This window comes from Epinephelus lanceolatus, chromosome 18 (genome assembly GCF_041903045.1).
Source record: "Epinephelus lanceolatus isolate andai-2023 chromosome 18, ASM4190304v1, whole genome shotgun sequence".
NCBI classification, from domain to species: Eukaryota; Metazoa; Chordata; class Actinopteri; order Perciformes; family Serranidae; genus Epinephelus; species Epinephelus lanceolatus.
In genome coordinates, this window is record NC_135751.1 from 40596862 (window position 1) to 40618606 (window position 21745).

General features: G+C 42.5%; 1 protein-coding gene across 9 annotated transcripts in view; it reads left to right on the plus strand.

The window, feature by feature from the left end:
• Positions 1 to 16694, plus strand: part of caskin1 (CASK interacting protein 1) — a 157326-nt gene extending 140632 nt beyond the window's left edge. For 4 of the 9 annotated variants that reach the window (XM_033644418.2, XM_033644420.2, XM_033644422.2 and 1 more), the window contains 9 exons: positions 3788 to 3898; positions 7902 to 8003; positions 8130 to 8268; positions 10331 to 10474; positions 10618 to 11873; positions 11972 to 12277; positions 12516 to 13095; positions 13545 to 14061; positions 15984 to 16694. In XM_033644418.2, coding sequence (XP_033500309.1) covers positions 3788 to 3898; positions 7902 to 8003; positions 8130 to 8268; positions 10331 to 10474; positions 10618 to 11873; positions 11972 to 12277; positions 12516 to 13095; positions 13545 to 14061; positions 15984 to 16080 — 3252 coding nt within the window. In that variant the 3' untranslated portion in view covers positions 16081 to 16694. The remainder of the gene's footprint in view (positions 1 to 3787; positions 3899 to 7901; positions 8004 to 8129; positions 8269 to 10330; positions 10475 to 10617; positions 11874 to 11971; positions 12278 to 12515; positions 13096 to 13544; positions 14062 to 15983) is intronic. The other 5 variants (XM_033644421.2, XM_078161098.1, XM_078161099.1 and 2 more) reach the window with 3 other exon arrangements.
• Positions 16695 to 21745: the final 5051 nt, after the last annotated feature.

Consider the following 21745-nt stretch of genomic DNA (forward strand, 5'->3'; position numbering starts at 1 on the left):
TCTTGTTTATCTGCTACCTGCTGTCCATCGTTATTCACTCCTTTTAGTTGCAGCTCCTCTTCCTCCTTCTTCCATTGCAGTATTTTTCTTCTGTTGCAGAGATAGATGTCTCTCAATTGATGGTTGGTACTGTAGGTGCGCCTGAGGCAAGCAGAACTCTCGATATATCAGTGTGTGTGTGTGTGTGTGTGCTGGCAGGTGCCCAGCAGTGTGCATGTCGTGGGTGGACCAGCTCGGCACAAGAAGTGTGAAATCTGAGCTCTCACCATGTACAGTAAGCTGTTATTTACTGTAGAGTGAGCGTGTATGTGTGCGGTCCCACGTTTAAGTTCATGTCTCATGGTATAATGATTTCAAGCTTGATGAACCGATGAACATATTTAAATAGCAGGTGGTCGTGGTGGTTGTGTGTGCATCAATGCCTACAGTATGTGTGTGTGTCGGTGTGTGTGTGTGTGTGTGTGTGCTGTCATGTAAGCTATGTTCTCACGGCCATCTGTTGTTAGCTTGAGTCCTGATTCCTTAGCCCCCGCCGTACTCGTGTTTCCCTCGGTAGGGTAAAGAGGAAGAAAGATGGGAGGGAAAACCAATCAGCTGTGAGGGACAGTGATGAGGAGGAGGGTTGTGGGGAAAGACTAAGAGGAGAAGAAGATGAAGAGACAGGCAGAGTGGAGAAGGACAGAAGGGATGTTGGACTTTAAAGAGAAGCAGAGTGCGTGGGAAGAAGTCATGCAGTGGTTTTACAGTTACACTGAGTCCTGCAGCTCCGTCCCTGCTGTCACCCATCAGCATGTGGAGCAGGACATTAGAGCCGGCTCCTGGAACCATTTCCAGGTGTCCTCATCCTGTTAGCATCACTGTAGACAACAGCCAGTCTTTGGAAATACAGCAGCTGCATATGGAAGGTTGTAAAAAGTAGTGATGGGCAGACTGATTCTTTTGACTCCTTTGAGCTGGTGCATGTAAATGTTTCAAATATTTAGAGTTTTCATACTTTTTTCAAAATATGCTGTCAGTTTCTCCAAAACACACGACATGCTATGCTACGACTTTTTTTGATGATTTTAGAGGACATGCTATACTATGACTTTTTTTGATGATTTTAGAGGACATGCTGTACTATGACTTTTTTTGATGATTTTAGAGGACATACTATACTATGACATTTTTTCATCATTTTAGACGACATACTATACTATGACTTTTTTTGATGATTTTAGACGACATACTATACTATGACATTTTTTCATCATTTTAGACGACATACTATACTATGACTTTTTTTGATGATTTTAGACGACATACTATACTATGACATTTTTTCATCATTTTAGACGACATACTATACTATGACTTTTTTTCATTATTTTAGACAACATACTATACTATGACTTTTTTTCATTATTTTAGACGACATACTATACTATGACTTTTTTTGATGATTTTAGACGACATGCTATACTATGACTTTTTTTCATTATTTTAGACAACATACTATACTATGACTTTTTTTCATTATTTTAGAGGACATGCTATACTATGACTTTTTTTGATGATTTTAGACGACATGCTATACTATGACTTTTTTTCATTATTTTAGACAACATACTATACTATGACTTTTTTTCATTATTTTAGACGACATACTATACTATGACTTTTTTTGATGATTTTAGACGACATGCTATACTATGACTTTTTTTCATTATTTTAGACAACATGCTATACTATGACTTTTTTTGATGATTTTAGACGACATGCTATACTATGACTTTTTTTGATGATTTTAGACGACATACTATACTATGACTTTTTTTGATGATTTTAGACGACATACTATACTATGACTTTTTTTCATTATTTTAGACAACATGCTATACTATGACTTTTTTTGATGATTTTAGACGACATACTATACTATGACTTTTTTTCATTATTTTAGACAACATGCTATACTATGACTTTTTTTGATGATTTTAGACGACATGCTACACTATGACTTTTTTTCATTATTTTAGACAACATGCTATACTATGACTTTTTTTGATGATTTTAGACGACATACTATACTATGACTTTTTTTGATGATTTTAGACGACATACTATACTATGACTTTTTTTCATTATTTTAGACAACATGCTATACTATGACTTTTTTTGATGATTTTAGACGACATGCTATACTATGACTTTTTTTCATTATTTTAGACAACATACTATACTATGACTTTTTTTCATTATTTTAGACGACATACTATACTATGACTTTTTTTGATGATTTTAGACGACATACTATACTATGACTTTTTTTGATGATTTTAGACGACATACTATACTATGACTTTTTTTCATTATTTTAGACAACATACTATACTATGACTTTTTTTCATTATTTTAGAGGACATGCTATACTATGACTTTTTTTGATGATTTTAGACGACATGCTATACTATGACTTTTTTTCATTATTTTAGACAACATACTATACTATGACTTTTTTTCATTATTTTAGACGACATACTATACTATGACTTTTTTTGATGATTTTAGACGACATGCTATACTATGACTTTTTTTCATTATTTTAGACAACATGCTATACTATGACTTTTTTTGATGATTTTAGACGACATGCTATACTATGACTTTTTTTGATGATTTTAGACGACATACTATACTATGACTTTTTTTGATGATTTTAGACGACATACTATACTATGACTTTTTTTCATTATTTTAGACAACATGCTATACTATGACTTTTTTTGATGATTTTAGACGACATGCTATACTATGACTTTTTTTGATGATTTTAGACGACATGCTATACTATGACTTTTTTTCATTATTTTAGACAACATACTATACTATGACTTTTTTTGATGATTTTAGAGGACATACTATACTATGACTTTTTTTGATGATTTTAGACGACATACTATACTATGACATTTTTTGATGATTTTAGACGACATACTATACTATGACTTTTTTTGATGATTTTAGAGGACATACTATACTATGACATTTTTTAAGATTTTCGACGACATACTATACGATGACATTTTTTCATTATTTTAGACGACATACTATACTATGACTTTTTTTCATTATTTTAGACGACATACTATACGATGACATTTTTTCATTATTTTAGACGACATACTATACTATGACTTTTTTTCATTATTTTAGACGACATACTATACTATGACATTTTTTCATCATTTTAGACGACATACTATACTATGACATTTTTTAATGTTTTGTGGCTGCATACTGCACTATGACGTTTTTTTCTGTAATTATTGACAACGTACTATACTATGACATTTTAATCTCTGACATGCTACTGTAAGAATTTCAAGCCAGTTCATCTGCTGTTCCTAATCTGTGGCTCTTGCTGTAGCAATTTGAGAAACTGTGACAGCGCCTTTCAACATCCTACCTTTAGCCTGGTTTTCACTTAAGGGCCAAGCAGGGCTAATTATTCAACTTCATCAGCATCGTATAATGATCCATAAATGTGTAAGAATTTTTCTCTGTGACATTAGTGACTAATTTCTTTTATTGATGCAGCATGGGTGAATAACCCAGGACAAATTTCCCACTAAATTAAAGTTAATCTTGATATTTATAAACTGACAGACATGATGAACATTTCTTTGCTGTAGCATCTTAATTGTGGCCCCTGTTTGGCCCTACTTGGCCCTGATGAGAAAAAGTGGCTGTTGAAGAAGCAGAGATGGAGCCAGTGACAGCATGCCCCCTGTCTTCTCTCCCGTAGAGCTCAGAGGCCGTTGTCCAATGGCTGAGCGACTTTCAGCTGCAGGTCTACGCTCCAAACTTCCTGGGCGCTGGGTATGACTTGCCCACCATTAGCCGAATGACCCCGGAGGTAAGGCAACTGATCCCTGATCCCTGAACCCCAGAGAGGTCGCAGGCACCTCCAAGGACCACAATGGAAACAAGTCTGCACGACTTTGATTTGTGCTGTCCTTGATGTGTTCAAGATGCATGTACACCATTTCCTTTAAACTCTCAAATGAGCACAATTAAACCACTGAACTGATGTCAGCTACCCCTCCCACCTCCTGCCAAACCTTCCACCTCTTCCCTGTCACCTGCGTCTCCCTCTGACCCCTGTTAAAATATTCCTGGTCTTAAAACTGCACATTACCATTTACAGAAAAATATTATCATGCCTCTGAGTATTTTCAACATGTGAGTAAAGTAGATTGAAAATATTCAGAAGACTGAACAGATTAGAAATGCAAATTAAACACGTTTTTCCACTGTCTTTCTGGGATAATTGTGGCTTAAAGTGTCTCATTTTACTGCAGCTTTTCCTAGACTTTTTTTTTTTTTTGCATTGGAATTGCCAAAATAGTTGCTTTTTTGGATAATCAATAAAAAAAACTTAAAGCAAGTTGTTCCAGTGAGAAAAAGATGGCAAGTGACCCTAACCAGAAAGGCTCACACCATGTTTAAACACATCAGGGAATCACCTTGCAAGGTCTTAAGCAGTAATTTTTGTTGTTAAATATGAGACGTTTGTGTCAAACACGTCTGAAACTTCACAACCAGAAACAAGAAAGTGAATTTGGTTACTCGCTGAGTTGGTCAGATTTGTGGAAAAGTTGCACATAATTTACAGGAACTGGTTGAATTTGCATTAATTGTTGCGATCGCTGTTAGTTACGGCCACCGGCTGCTAACAAATAACATTTATTAGCTCTCCTCCTGCCATCAACAACATGAACTTGTTGTTCACATTGTTGCATTACCAGGAAAAAAAGGATGTATTCCCTGATGCGTTATCTTATTTGCAGATAGGCCCATAGCAGTCAATAAGGCAAACGTCGGCCGATACCCACAACACAGAGGCTCTGTAGTCTGAACCAAAACCGTAAACTTTATTACTCCTTTCATCCTTGAAAAAGGCAACACATATTGTTGTGGAATAAAGAGACTCGAAACACAAAGGGGTTGGACATTTGAGGGTTTACTCACAAGAAAGCCAAAGAATTGGTGCATCATGATAGTGACAAACAACAGTATCAGCTGACACACCCACAAGCTTTCTAATACACATTAAAAGGTGCTTCCTGTCACTTAAGCTGCTGTTTCTGTTATTCTGATAACCAGTTCTGAGAACTATTGCCTCTCTTCACCTATCCAGATTTGGTCAGTCATGTCACGTCATCTACACTATAAGAGTTTGTCAGGTTATCTACATACCATCTATATATTAGATCCATTCTTCCTGTTCTTACCCTTCATAATAAAAGCTCTAGACAAACACTAAGTGACTGTTTACTAGAGGGAACTTGCATTCAGAGCATTTTGCTACAAGGAAACTCAATAAAATAGCGTACAGTAGGTCTGGATGTACAACAACTTACCTCAGACTGTAGTTCCCACAAAGTTGCATCACTGCTGGTAGGAACAGTTTTGATTCAAACACTTGGCAGGCGAGTATTTCACTTTTTTGTGTCATTCATTCGTCACGCCCCTGGTGTGTTAAGGTCTTAAGCAAGCGATGAACTTGGAGTGTCAAGTTTTAAAGACTTGGACCTTAAGCAGGCAGCAAGGGTCCAATGAAAAATGTGCTAAATTTGCATTATGGGCAACGTAGGATCTATTGTTCTTATCTGTCTCTTATGAGCCCCATAACTTATGGCCGGTATACACTGTGCGATTTTGGGCTGTCCCAGACGAAAGATGACCATCGTGGGAGAAACGTGGCGATATCTTTGGTCGTGGCTCTAAAACAGTGGTCTTACGTCACAGTGTGAGACAGGTTCAAGGCCGGCCGTTGTCAACGTCTTGCGACCAAAGATAACCTGAGATAAAATTCTGACGGTGTCGGAAATTTAGGATGACTATCTCACAGTGTGACAGCTGCTACGACCTACGTCTACTAATCAACCAATAGAAATGCAGCACGAAATGACACAATGGTCACCGCGACACCGGCGCTAAACCCAAACAAATGATCGCTTGCCATGGAGGTAAAACGAACAAAAAGAAGTCTGTGGAACTCCCAGAAAGAGGGAAGTTTGGTGGAGCTGTGGCAGCAGAAGCCTTGGTGATTTGATGTTTCCTCCAGCTGCTATCATGACCGCCAGAAAAAAGACGCTGCATGGAAGGAAATTGCGGAGGAACTGCAACTTGGTGGCGCAGATGGATTACATACGCTGATGCGGTGCATATTGACGTACGCCATAACCTGCGATTCAGTAGTAAACGACCATCGTACAATCTGCACACATCAAACTTGACGTCGTACCAAAGTTTATTAGATCCACGTCTCACAGTGTGTCATGCAATGATTGCACAGAGTATAGAGGGCATTAGGCTGCTGTCAGACCTAGAGTGGTCTCCTTTGGTCTGAATCAGGGACTCATGTTGTCACAAAGTTGTATAATTGCCTAGAGTTGGTTGGTGTTCTCACGGCAGCATTTACAAGAGGACCAGATCAAATGCCTTGTGTGAGAAAGCTGCTCTTGATTGGTCAGAATTTCCATGTGGGAAAAATCCAGGAAGTAAAGCAAACGTTGAAGAAGAGTACACTTGCAAGATAAATGTGACACTTTCTAATGTCACAATGGAGGGACAACTACGCAGGTTGATTTTAGCGCTGCTCATCGTGGACTATATTGCTGTCATTGTTCATTTTAGTCAAACCATACAGTTTGAAAACGAGGCGCGGCTCCAACTAGAAAACAATGTTTTGATGCATTGGATGTGCTGAATGTGCATATTAAGGCAGTACAGGAGGAGGTGCACATTAATAATCCTCCAGGACTGTAACATGCTCATGTTTAACCCAAGTGTGATTGCTGTGTTCACACCTGCCCAAACCAACCGCACTGAGGGGGAACTTGAGTTTGATTAAACCAAACCAAACAGGGCAGGTGTGAAAGCACCTTAAGTGAAAGTGAAGTGCTAAAACGTCTGAGTACCCCTCAATGCTAAATATTTAGATGAGTAAATACATGTTCAAATAGCACCAGGCAAGTTCTTAAAACACACACTGTAGTCAGGGTTCAGTCTGAAGTACAAACTAAAAAGAGAAAATTAAATAAAGGAATGAATAATTAGAAACAGCCTCCTGACCCTCCCATCACCTTCAACACTGCTGCTGCCTGTTCAGAGGAACCAGACCGACGCTCTGCCACGCTCACCTACATACAAATAATTTATAGCAGACATGAATTATTTGTATCTATACGTACATGTGCATGCTGAATGGTTTGGAGCTGAGCTGACTTTAAAAGGGTTTTACTATCAGAGATATGTCGTAGTACTCTGGCCTCATGGAGTGTGTTTGAGTCGCAGCTGCATATAGTTTATGAGTTATGTAACCGTGTGTGTGTGAGTGGGGTGAGTGTGATTGTTCATGTATGTTTGTAAAAGTGTGTTCTTGTGTGTCCGTTACTGAAATACACAGAAACATGAGTAAACAGGCAACGACAGTATGATGTACCGTATTTGTTTGGTAATTACAGCTCAAAATAAATCTGCACACATTTCAATACACTGTATGAGTACGAGCTTGTTTCCTCATCACGCAGAAAGAGATGGAGCTGAATTTAAAGGTTCGATTCTAGAGGCTTCTTTTTCACTGCAGACATTTGCTTTTGCTTTCCTTGCTTCTCTTATGATTTGGAGACATTCACATTTCTGCTCTGTTCCCAACTGGCAGAGGCTTTCATCAGATATCACGCTGTCACTCGTTTCTTTGTGCTGCAAGTTTTCCTCTGTGTGTGTGTGTGTGTGTGTGTGTGTGTGTATGTGTTTGAAAGACTGCTGGAGTCGTGGGGAGATTTTACTTCACTTTGTGAACACGCCACCGCTGTATCTGACTCGTCTGTGTTGTGTGTTTGTGCGTGTAGGATCTGACAGCTATCGGAATAACTAAACCAGGTCACAGAAAGAAGATGACATCAGAGATCAACAAGCTGAGTGTCAGTGAGTGGCTGCCTGAGCACAAACCTGTGAGTACGATTCAACACACACACAACACAATAGTGACCAGTTAGATGCTCCGCCTGTTTAACAGCTGCCTACAGCGGAGGTTTGGGTGAGCCTGGTGAGCAGTCTTGTTTCTGGTGTTCCTATAGGCCAATCTAGGAGAGTGGCTGTCTGCTATTGGTCTGAGCCAGTACCACCAGGTGTTGGTGCAGAACGGTTACGAGAACATTGAGTTCATCACTGACATCACCTGGGAGGACCTGCAGGAAATAGGCATCATTAAACTTGGTGAGATATTCAATACATGTTTCTTACAGTGGAACACGTGACCACCATGATGGTAACAGCGTCCCCTTTGCATGTGTCAGCGTCTGCCAACAAGACTCAGCAGCACTATGGACAGCAGTTTATTCCAGGACTCTGCCAGCTTAGAGGCCAGGGTCAGATCTGTCGTAAACATTAATGTGTCCAAAAAATTTTTTTTCCACATACTGTATTATGACTTCTTTATGAAAGTCTTTTATGCCACACTGTTCTTTTAAATTATTTTTATGACATAATATACTCTTCCATTTTTTTTAAATTTTTTTTGGACCAACTTTTTTATGACATTTTTAAGAAATTTATTTAATGCTATTTATTTTTAAAATATATACTATACCATGTCATATTTGTGATTTTTTATGACATACTACACACTGACATTTTTATGTTGTTTTTTTATAAACTATGACATTTTTATTTACATTTCTATGATTTTTTTTTACATGGTATACTAAGGCATTTTTATGAAATTATTTATAAAATACTATACTTGGACATGTTTATGATTTTTTTTGACATACTATACTATGACATTTTTATTAATTTCTTTTATTATAAAATACTATACTTGGACATGTTTATGATTTTTTTTTTGACATACTATACTATGACATTTTAAGATTTTTTTTGTAGATACAATGCTATGACATTTTTATGATTTGTTTTACATGATATACTATGAAATTTTTATGAAATACTCTACTTGGACATTTTTATGAAATTTCTATGACATACTACACTATGACATTTGTATGATTTTTTTTTTATAAAATACTATGCCATGACATTTTTATGATTTTTTGACATAATATGACATTTTTATGATTTGTTTTACATGATAAACTATGACAGTTTAAGATTTTTTTTTTTAGATAATATACAATTACATTTTTATGATTTTTTTATAAATACTATACTTGGACATTTTTATGAAATTTCTATGACATACTATACTATGACATTTTTATTAATTTTTTACACAATATGACATTTTTATGATTTGTGTTACATGATATACTATGATTTTTTTATGAAATACTATACTATGATATTTTTATGATTTTTTTTATATGATAAACTATGACAGTTTAAGATTTTTTTTAGATAATATACAATTACATTTTTATGATTTTTTTATAAATACTATACTATGACATTTTTATGAAATACTATATTTGGACATTTTATAAAATTCTTAAGACATACTACACTATGACATTTTTATGATTTTTTTTTTTTTTATAAAATACTATGCCATGACATTTTTATGATTTTTTGACATAATATGACATTTTTATGATTTGTTTTACATGATAAACTATGACAGTTTAAGATTTTTTTTTTAGATAATATACAATTACATTTTTATGATTTTTTTTATAAATGCTATACTTGGACATTTTTATGAAATTTCTATGACATACTATACTATGACATTTTCATTAATTGTTTACATAATATGACATTTTTAGGATTTTTTTAGATATAATGCTATGACATTTTTAGGATTAGTTTTACATGATATACTATGATTTTTTTTATGAAATACTATACTATGACATTTTTATGATTTTTTTTTACATGACATACTATGACATTTGTTTGAATGTTTTGACATTTTTTTGACATTTTTATGAATCTTTTATAATATACTATATTTGGATATTTTATGAAATTCTCATGACATACTATATTATGACATCTTTATGATTTTTTGACTGTTTATTAAAATCAATGAATATTTCAATGACATTTTTAGGATTTTTTATGACATATGACATTTATTGAAAGTTAATACTTTGCTATAAGTTTTATGATGACATTTTTATTATTTTATTAATTCTTTTTTAGATTACATACTGTCACTTTTTTTAATGTTTTTAAAACACTTTATATTCATGATGATGTAATAGACATAATACTAGAAAATATATTTTCTTGAGGTAAAAACAAATATTTAAAGTGATCCAAGACAAGGTTTTCTTAGTTAAACAAGAACTGTAATTCCAATCTGTCAATACTTCAGGCCACCAGAAGAAGCTGATGCTGGCGGTGAAGCGACTGGCTGAAATGCAGCGCAGTTCAGATGGGCGGGGCTCCCTCAGAAAGAAACCCCCGCCAATCACACAGCAGCAGGACGTCATGTCAATGGAGAGCCCGCCTCCAGACGGTGAGCAAACACATGATAGTTTTCAGTGGTCAAAACGTTAATTATCTCTGTCGCAACACAGTCAGGACCTCCTCTCCTGTTCAGATTAATATTCATATTGATCTGATTGACTTATTGTGCTGCTTCCTGTCTCTTTGTTTCAGAAATCATGTCTCCAAAGATGAGCACTTTCCAGGACAGCGAGTTGAGCACCGAGCTACAGAGTGCCATGACCCAGCCAGGTCAGGAGGTCAAAGCTCAGCGAACACGCAGCAAAGACCACGATGAGGTGATGACAGGTGGAGGAGGAGGAGGAGGAGGTGCTGGGCCACCTAAGAAGGAGGCACGGACTATGAGGCAGCAGAGCAGCCAGGGAAGCACCTCCTCTCACAGAGGCAGCGTCTCCTCTCAAGGCAAACACCGTCACTCCCACTCCCATTCGCAGCCTGCGCCTCCCTACACGCCGCCTCACACCCCCACCAAGACCAGGACCTCCTCTTCCTCGTCCACCTCCTCCGTCCAGAGCACAGCTTCCCCGCAGGCCAAACACAAGCCGTCCCCTCAGTTCATCCAGGGGGAGAGACCTCAGTCGCCGCGCTCCCACCCTCCTCAGTCTCCAACCCAACGCGGACCACCATGTAACCAGCTTCCGCCTCAGCAACAACAGCAGCCTCAAGTCCAGCCGCAGCACCAGGCGCACCCTCAGCACCACCCACAGACACAGGTGATGGAGGTCAGGGAGAACCAACAACAACAACAGCAACAACAACAACAGCAACAGCAACAACAACAACAACAACAACAACAACAACAGGTCCCGGTCCTCTGCCTCCCACCAGAGGCGGAGCTGGCTGAGGGAGAAGAAGAGCCTTCAGCGCTCCAGAAGAAACGCGCCCACAGCCTCAACCGATACGCTGTCTCAGACGGTGAGTGTGACGAGAGGGCAGGTGGAGGCGGAGGACGAGAGGGAGATGCAGAGGTGGTGGGAGGTCAGGGCTCTGCCGTCGTCAGAGCAGACGGAGTTAAGTACGCCACGGTGACCCACCGCGTCAGTCGCAGCCACTCCGTCCGCAACCAGGACAAGACCGTCGGCCGGAATCAGACGCAGTCGTTTGCTCTGCGTCAGAAGAAAAAAGGCCCGCCCCCACCGCCGCCCAAACGCTCTAGCTCTGCGATCTCCACCTCCAACTCCAACCTGACAGAAGCGAACGCGCAGCCGCAGATGGTCACCACCACGGGGGGGATGCTGGACGTGCCTTACCACCAACAGCGACGGGCCAGCGACCTGGGAGTGTCTGTGGAGGCCGCTAATGTGGAGACGAGCAGCGTGGGTAGTGTGAGGAGCATCGCCGCCATGTTGGAGATGTCTTCCATAGGGGGTGGAGCCAAAGGCATGGCGCTGCAGAAAAACTTCCTGCAGGTGAAAAAAAAATTGTGTTTCTCTAAAAATGAAAAATATACAAATATAATTAATGATCAAAGCATAATTAACCACTTGTATGTTTGTTTGTTTACCAGGTGGGAAAAACACGTGACGCCATTGGTCTGGATGGCGAAGTGGTGAACAGACGGCGGACCATTAGTGGCCCAGTAACGGAGCTAGTGGCGGCTGCCAGGCGTGACCAACCAGCTCCCTCTGCTTTCCCCGCTCCCTCCGTCCAGCCTGAAACCTCCCCTCCCCCTGTAAACTCCTCCTCCCCCAACCCTCCGTCTTCCCCCCACCCGAGCTCGGGAGGCAGCGGCAGCTCATCGGAGAACCTGCCATTTGCAGACGAGGGAAATCTGACCATCCGCCGCCAGGGTCGAGGAGAAGGAGAAGGACAGGTAGCTATCTATATACATGTTTGTCCGTCTATTGATCTATATATATGTAAATATTATATCGACATCATGTTTCTATGTAACGTTACGTGCTAAAATTAAATGTGCTTAAACGTTTTACGAGTCCATATCGGAGCTTCTGTGTTCTGTAAGCTTTATTCGTGCTATCCATTGATCTTTGTCGATGCTTTGACTGTTTGTGCAATGACCTCTTGTCACGAATGTATGAATTTTCCGTTAGTGTGTATTTTGTGTCTGTCTGCAGGGCGACGGCGAGGCTCCCCAGGGAGACGGAGGCTACGCGCAGGAGGACATCTCCAGGGTCGAGGGCACAGGGACCTTGAAGCGACGGCCCCGCAGCAGCTCCAAGCCCCACCCCAATGGCTCCGACTTCACCCTCCAGGAGTCGTCCACCGTCAAGCGACGGCCCAAGAGCCGCGACAAGGAGCCAGAGGGCTACACAGACATGGCCGCCAACGGAGAGCCTGTGGCGACTGGGCAGCCGAACACCACGCAGCCAGTGCCGTACCAGAACGGCACAGCCACAGTGAAACGCCGCCCGGTGTCTGATACTGGAGTGACGGAGCAGCCGCAACCTCAGCCTCAACCGCAACAAGTAACGGCTGCTCCTCGCCGGGACTCTGTGGACCAATCAGCTCCAGTGGCCAATGAAGGAGGTCCAATGAGAAAACCAAAGCCTCCGGTTTCCCCGAAGCCTGTTGTGGCTCAGATTAAGAGACAGGGAGGTCCACCAACGCCCCCGCAGCCTGTCTCCAACAAGAGAGTCCCCCTGCCGGGCCCGGGGACGCCTGGAAGCCCAGGTACTTACAGGGTGATGTGTGTTTGTGTCAGGTGGGGGCGAGGACGAAGTTATCATTTTAAATTTGCTGGTGCTCTGTAGTAAAATTAATATCTTGGCGTTTATGGCTGCTGCAAATGACCGCAGTGAAAGACTGGGTCTGCCGTCATAAAAAGCGCCGAGACACAGTCAGCAGTACAAACTGTTGGTAAATGCACCTTGCTAATCAAGCTAACAGTTAGTGGTTGGGTTAGCTGCACCCTCTTGTCCAAATATGGTCACTTCTGCTTCCAAAAATCCAAGATGGCGACAGCCAAAATGCCAAACTTGGGGAGTCCACAAGAACTATGATTGTTCCACATTCTTGCGGATTATGAAAATGTTCCTTCATTCTGAGGCTGCGTCATATGTCAGGATGTAGACGCACTCAGTGATCCGACACTTCTCTTTTTCCTCTCTTTATTTCTGTAGTGGAAGGAAAGAAGATCCCTCCTCCTGTCTCGCCTAAACCGACGCCTCCGCCCACGGCACCCAAACCGGCTAAGCTCATCCACTCGATGACCAGCCCCCCCTCTCCGACCCCGGCCCCGAATCCGGCGAACGCTCCAGTGAAGCAGCACCCTGCGATGGCCCGACAGACCAGCTCACCCCCCTGCTTCCCCCCTTCCAACATCCCCAGCCCGCCAAACACCAAGCCACTGAGCCCATCTCCCCAGAGCCCCCACACCCCGCAGACCCCGCCCACACCACAGACGCCCCAGACCCCTGCCACTCCCAGCCCGACCCCACCACCTGTCAAGCCCCCTCGCTCCTCCATTGGGGGTGTGTCTGTGGATAGCGGGATGTCAGGAGGCGGGGTGACGGCGCCGGTCGCGACAACGCCGGACTTCAGTGTGGATTCTTTGGTGCATCAGAAACTGGAGGAGACGAGTGCGTCACTGGCAGCGGCTCTGCAGGCTGTGGAGGATAAGATACTGCGGCAGGATGAGTAAGGACCACACACACACACACACACTTATACTCACACAAACAAATTTCACAGATACAAACTTCATTATCAGGTGCCTGTGGAGTGGCAGACCGGGGTGGTGGTTCCCATTTTCACAAAAGGGGACAGGAGGGTGTGCTCCAACTATCAGGGTATCACACTGCTCAGCCTCCCAGAAAAACTTTATTCCAGGGTGCTGGAAAGGAGGGTCTGAACCTCAGATTCAGGAGGAGCTGTGGAGCAGTGGACCAGCTCTATCCCCTTGCGAGGCTGCTGGAGGGGTCTTGGGAGTTTGCCCATCCAGTCTACATGTGCTTTGTGGACTTATAGAAGGCTTACTACCGCGTCCCTCTGAGAGTCTTGTGGGGGGGTACTGCTACGAGCCATTTGGTCCCTGTATGACCAAAGTTAGAGCTGTGTTTGCATACTCGACACAAACTCAAACATGTTCTTGGTCTCCACCAGGGTAGTCCCTTGTCACCAATCCTGTTTGTGATATTCATGGACAGGATCTCCAGGCACAGTCGAGGGGAGGAAGGGGTCCGGTTTGGGGACCTCAGAATTGTGTCTCTGCTTTTTGCAGATGATGTGGTTCTGTTAGCGTCTCACAGTGTGACCTCCAGCATGCACTGGGGCAGTTTGAAGTGTGAAGCGGATGGGATGAAAGTCAGGACCTCCAAATCTGAGGTCATGGTCCTCTGCCAGAAAACAGTGGATTGCCCTCTCCAAGATGGGAGAGAGTTGCTCCCTCAAGCGAGGGACTTAGAGTATCTTGGGGTCTTGTTCACAAGTGAGGGTAGAATGGAGCGTGAGATAGATCAGTGGTTTTGTGCGGCCTCTGCAGTGACATGGACACTGTGCTAGATCATTGTGGTGAAGAGGGAGCTGAACCGGAAGGCAAAGCTTACGATTTACTGGTCCATCTACGTCCCAAACCTCACCTATGGTCATGAGCTCTGGGTAGTGACTGAAAGAATGAGATCACAGATACAAGCGGCTAAAATGAGTTTCCTCTGTAGGGTGTCTGGGCTCAGCCTTAGAGATAGGGGGAGGAGCTCGGACATCTGGAGGGAGCTCAGCTGCTCCTTCACGTCGAAAGGGGTCAGTTGAGGTGGTTCAACATCTGATCAGGATCCTCCTGGACACCTCCTGTTAGAGGTGTTCTGGGCACGTCCCACTGGTAGGAGGCCCCGGGGCAGACCCAGAATACGCTGCAGGGATTATATATCTCATCTGGCCTGGGAACGCCTCGGGGTCCTCCAGGGGGAGCTGGAAAGCGTCGCTGAGGAGAGGGACGTTTGGGGTGCTTTGCTTGGCCTGCTGCCCCTGCGACCCAACTCCGGAAAAGCGGATGAAAATGGATGGATGGACTTGGTTTATGACCAAATACCTTTCCTTAGCATACTTATGATATTAGGACTCGCTCTACACTGCAATACAAGATCAGTGCTCCCGATCACAGACCAATGCGGAGGGTATTGAAACTTAAGTTAAGTCGTGAGATAATTTAGAACAGTTAAATTACTAATGCACTGGCCACATGTTTTAAATAACTATGAAACTGACCTTTTGCTAAGCCCCGCCCCTTTGTGATGGTCCGACAAGCTGTTGCAGTCAGCACGGAGCCCACACTGTAACTAAAAATGACTGAAAATGAAGGAAACCTGAAGCGACTTAGAGTCAATGGAGCACAGCTGTGTTGTTGTCGGACCCTGGTCTGAGCTGGCCTGCCGCTACGTTATCATTGGCCAGTCTGCGTCCGGGGGCGGGACTTAGCAAAGGGTCAGTTGAATCCTCGTCAATTATTGTTATCATTGAAATATTGAAATACATAAACTGAGTGTCCCAGTCCTGAATTGTTCCCCTTCGCTGTTATGAAGTTGTGCTTCTGTGTGTGTGTGTGTGTGTGTGTGTGTGTTTAGCTCTGTGGCCGAGCAGAAGACCACGGTCAGCATCCTCGACGACATCGGCAGCATGTTCGACGACCTGGCCGACCAGCTGGACGCCATGTTGGAGTAACCACAGAAACCAGTCAGCGTGTCTCCACGGCAACGTTGCATCAGGAGTGACTCAGACGGCACAATGGGCAACAACATGCCTCTCTATTCCTCTCTCTTTCTCTCTTCATCCTCCTTTCTCTGTCGTGCTCATCCCCCTCTCACTCCTCCTGCTGTCCGTCCGTCCATCCGTCCGTCTATCGCTGCTGCTCTGGAACACCTCCTCTCTCCTCCTCTTCCTCTCATCTCCTGTCGCTGACGATGAAAATGACGGAGCAGCGCCACAAGCCTGGACAGACGTGTGGCAGAGAGAATGAAGAGAGAGACGCTGACAAAGAGAGAGGCTTTAATGAAACAAAAAAAAAGGACTGATGTGGAGAGGAAAAAAAAAATCACAAGACAGAGAGACGAAGAAGAAATGCAACAAGATGGAGGAGACTGCAATCAAAACGTGGGTCTTTTCAGAATTCCACACGGACTCTTGAAGCTCCGACGGCGAACAAATAAACTAAACTAATACTGATTGAAAAACCAACTGTGTATGAATCATAGTCTGGTATGTGTACATTCTAAGCATGGAGAGTTTATATCTACTGAAAAAGTCCTGCATTAGCACAGTAATATATATAATATACCGATAAATATGAATCTCTAGCTCTTTGGTTTGATGTCTTGGTTCTGTGTGGAATGGTGACCTCTGGTGTTGTGACGATGTAAATGACTTGGTGGAAAGATTTTTATCTGTGACCAAAACGAGACTATTCAGCTCCTGAGGTGTGTGTGTGTGTGTGTGTGTGTGTGTGTGAGAGAGAGAGTGTGTGAGTGTGTGAGATAGGGACAGTGTGACAGATGTGTGCGTGAGAGCATGTTGGAATTTCAGGATCAGATTCAGTCCTGGCTGCGTTCAAAACACTCTGCTGCATCCTCATCATCACCCCCAACACACACACACACACACACACACACACACACACACACACAGGAGAAGCACAATGACCCATGCAGCCAGCTTGCACACACACACACACACGGGGAGTCTGCACAATATGAACCCAGTGAGAGGAAAGGAAGCTGCAGGAAGGCGACAGCAGGTTGTCTGAATGAAGGATTTCAGGATGTTGTTAAAGGGGAGCAAGGTTTTAGCAAAGTGGAGGTGGTGAAGATTTTAGGAGGAAGGGTCAAAGGTCAGATTGGACTCAGCTGCACCACAAGCAGCAGGGTCAGACACATGTGGCTACAGGGAGATGGGAACTCAGTTTGACCCAACGGTTTCAAATCATTCCTGATACCTGCTGTTATCTCTGAAGAAAACAAGGATCCAGCAACACGCACAGAAAACTGAAAACCTTTTGACTATTTTCAAACACTTTTAAGTAGGGATGGATTGATGCAACTTTTCCTCTTCCAGTACCTTGAAGGGAAATTTTTCAACCTGGACTTTATTTTTCCTGTTTTGTGTCTAATGGGAACAATAGTTTTTAAATTGTTCCCGTATTGAGAGCGTTGCAGCCAGCGAGGGGCGAAACCACCTGCAATGTAACCACTCGGTGTGAGCGCAGCGCTAACGTACGTCTCATTTACGCACGGTGTCAGTTCAGTCAGACATCTCACATTTAAATGTTTATTTCAACAGCAGAACATAGTCAGAGTTTGGCGACCTCATCGCTCCTTGCAGATGTGTTTACATGAGATATGGGGGAGTGATGATTAGATTAATTGGTGGATGCTGGGGTGGAGGTAGGGCTGAAAGAGCAAGCAGGGCAGCAACAGCACTGACAGAGCAAAGGGAGAACTCGGGAGATTTTGCAGCTTAAATAAACCGCCAAATTGGGAGGGTGTGTTTTGTAGATGGCATGTGGGGAGTGACGTATGACGTGTGTTTATGAATCAGTGCACTCGGAGACAGACTGTCCAAACGCTGTGTTGATTTCCTCTGTATGTGTGCACGCTTTCTAAAAGCTTACGGAAGAAACTGAGCAGAGATCGTGGTCGTTAACGTAGTTCAAGCGAGATACGAGTGTAGAAGACAACATTTAAAAAATGGAACAAACCAGAAATATATCGGTGGCGATTCTCAGTCATCCAGGTCATGGTAACCATTAGTGCTGTATCGTAGGCACCTGGACTCACTTGAGTTTCTTGAAGACGTTTAACCTCTCATCCAAGAAGCTTCTTCAGTTCTAACGGACCGGTGCAGAGTCTCTGAGTCGTTGACCCACCTGGCCATCGTGTGTGTCGTTAGGGTCGGATGGGTCCAGGTGTGAATGGGTGTCAAGTCGTCTGGGGAGGGATCTCAAGGCCGCATTGTAGGTGGGTGAAGTGCTGGTTGGTTCGGATCCAGGTCGGAACACCTTCTCACCACAAACCAACCGCACCAGAGTTCCTTTGGAACCGGACTGAGATCACCTCTTCAAGAAGGTCTCAGTCCGGTTGTTTTGGTGCACACCTGAGTGTGACTGCTGTGTTCACAGCTGCCCAAACCAACCGCACTGAGGGGGCAAATCAGAGTTTGATTGAACCGAACCAAACAGGGCAGGTGTGAAATCACACTAAGAATAACAAGTGACAAAAACAAACACTTTTAGTGGACGTTCATTGACGAGTCGCTAATTGCCCTGAAGGATTACATTGGATTACAGGCTGCAGCGCTATTTCAAAAACTGTTAATCGCACTTTGAAGGAAAAGAAAGAAAGAAAACGGGGAAATTAGGGTCCAGGTTGAAAAATACCAAAGTTACCCTTTAATTTAAATTATCAGATGATGCAGATTAACGATCCAGTATTTGTGCTCCCTTTGTCCCAGAATTTAAAAGTCCTACTCAGACATATTAATCATTCTCATTTCAACAGTGATTTGTTTCTAAAAAATAATTTACCATGTTAAAAAATCAGAACTACAAGTGTTGCTTCTCCTTCATTGAGAAATCCTGAATCTATGAGCAGGCTTTTATTTTTATAGGTGTGTTAAAACCTGTCGGTCAGCAGCCTGCCTCTGGTGAGTGAATGTAAGTGATAGAGGAAACATTTAATTTTATAACACTATTTAACATGGATCTGACTGAATCTGGATCTGAGGTCAGATACTGGTGCATCCCTACTTTAAGGCCCCGTATTCACTCGTATATTCAGATCCAAAACTTTCCAGAATCCCTGAAATCTTCTCAGCAGGAAATAAAACGTAGATCACATCACGTCCTCCCTGACACCTCGATGGACGACCGTCCTCTTTCCATCTCCACCTCTCTCTCGTCCCACACGCTCCTAACCACCCACCCCGTGTTGCCATGACAATCTACATTATCACCCTCACCATCCTCATCAGCATCACCATGGTTACGACAGTGTGTTGCCATGACATGGGATAAAAATAAAAAAAAGTGCGAGCGGCAGCAGAGATCTGTGAAGCTGGATGGTTTCATGTTTAAAGGGGCACCCCAGTGATTCAGCATCACACCTCCATAAAGAGTCTGGATACTACACTACCCATGATGCAACTCATGTCTTTCACAGGGCTGTACCAAGTGGTTCAAATCTTCATTTATGACACTGACAAAATTCCAAATCAATATTTAAATGCTTGTTTTGCATGTTTGTTCAGTCAGTTTAAACCCTGTATTTCTGCACAGGTGCAGATATAGATCAGACCAGAGGTTCCCAACTGGTGGGTCGTGGCCCAAAAGTGGGTCCACTCTTAATAAACCGCAAATGACACGACAAACATGACAAGTCGGGCACATAGCTTTTACTCCGAAGTGCCGATTCCTGCTGTAGAGTGAATGACTAACAGACAGATACTTAACAAAGACAGCAAACTAGCTTGAACGCAAGTATGACACTGAATATGTTAAACTGTGTGGACCTTTAACTTAGAGAAGAAGAAGAAGAAATCTGAACCCTGTGGCCGAATTAGTTGAGAACCACTGAATTAGACTACACTAACTGTATTAGTATTATACTATTTGCTGAATTGGATTCCAGTGGTGGCTGCAAACTCGTGTGATTCAAAAATTTATAATAACTCCAGGGTGTTTTTAAGTCCATAATTCTGAGTTTTATTGGGGGAAAAAAGATGTAATCATTTTCAAAATTCACAACGTTTATATGTAATGAAATATTCTGCTTTAATTAGGGATGTCATTGGTTAACAGCCTTGAATATTTTTGGCTGGTTATGCATGTCAGTCTACAAGTTAATTATGTTAACAATATGCCCACTTTCCAGTCTTCCTCTGAGGTCTTCCACTGAGTAAGCAGCTTAATTTTGCCCCCTTTAGCATTGTTAACGATGTTAGCACTGTTAGCACAATTAGCATCGCTAGTGGTGCTAACAAAGTTAACAATGCCAAAGGGGGTTTGTGGTAAAAAAAAAAAAAAAAAAAAAAAAAGGAAGCTGCTTTCTCACCAGAGAGATATGTGGGGGAGATCGAAGGGTGGCCACCATGTTGCCACAGCCCAATGAGTGGCACCACTCCAGGTGGTACCAAGCCCCCAGTAAGAGCGCCGGGCTTTGAAGCCAATTCAACATCGTGTTCAAAGTGGAACTACACAGTTATGTGATGTCATAGGGCCAAAAGGACTTTTTTTCCAAAGACATACATTGTGGAGGAGACGTCTGTGGATCAGCGGATACATTTTGTTAAACGTTACATCCCCGCTAATGACTTGTTTCACTATGGGGATTGGACCCATTCGATCTAATAACATTTTAAAAGTCTAGAAGAGCCACACAATTAAATTGTTTTATCCCCAGTTAAGTTAGCGGAGCACTAAACCGCAAGTTAGCTGTTCAGCTAGTGGACGTCGCTAGTAGGCCTACACCTGCTCTATTGGCACCATAATTCCTAAGATCAGGAAGATAGAGCTTTTTTGGCTTCATGCGCCACTGAGCAGCTTTTACAGGAATGAACAGGGGCCCGCCTCTAACGGTGGTACGTACTGTAGAGCAGCCAAGGCTAACACTGGCCAACCAGGAGAGACCAGAGGGGGGGCAGAGGACACTATGTTCCCGCATGTTAACGGCTAGCCGTTAGCAAAGTCAACAAAGCCAACAAAAAATGTAATAAAAGGCAAGACATTACTTACATGCTCTGCGATTAATTAATCTAAATTAATTGCATACATACATTTTTGCTGTGAAAGTATTTTAAAATCAGTTCAAAGGAAATTTTGTCCCATGTGTTGTCGTAAAGCTGCTGGATTTTGGACACAGTCGTCCCCCTGTCTTCTACCTTTTGGAAAGTTTTAAGGGTGATGATGTCTCAGTGTAAGATGACTGACATTTGGTACAGCCCTCGTGTTTCATTAGACCCTCTCTACCTGGTAAAAAGCTGCACTAACTAACCAGGACTAGAACGCCCATATTCATGTGTAAAACTGGTGGAGTGCCCCTTTAAGTTCCTCACACAGGTGCAATACTCTGATATTCCATTTGCACCTCAGCTTATTAATAAAATCCAGGTTTCACAGTGCGACAGCAGCCGACCACACTCCTCATATAAACGAGTAAGACTTCAGAGAATAGTTGTGGTATTTAAATTATGATCACATAGAGATTATATATATGGATATTTGCAAAAAAAAAAAATAAGAAGTGTATTTATGATGTGTGTGTCATCCTGAAGACTATTTTTCAAAGTAAACAGATCTAATCTGAGTGTTGAGTCAGTTTGCTTCTCCATGCTTAAAGTG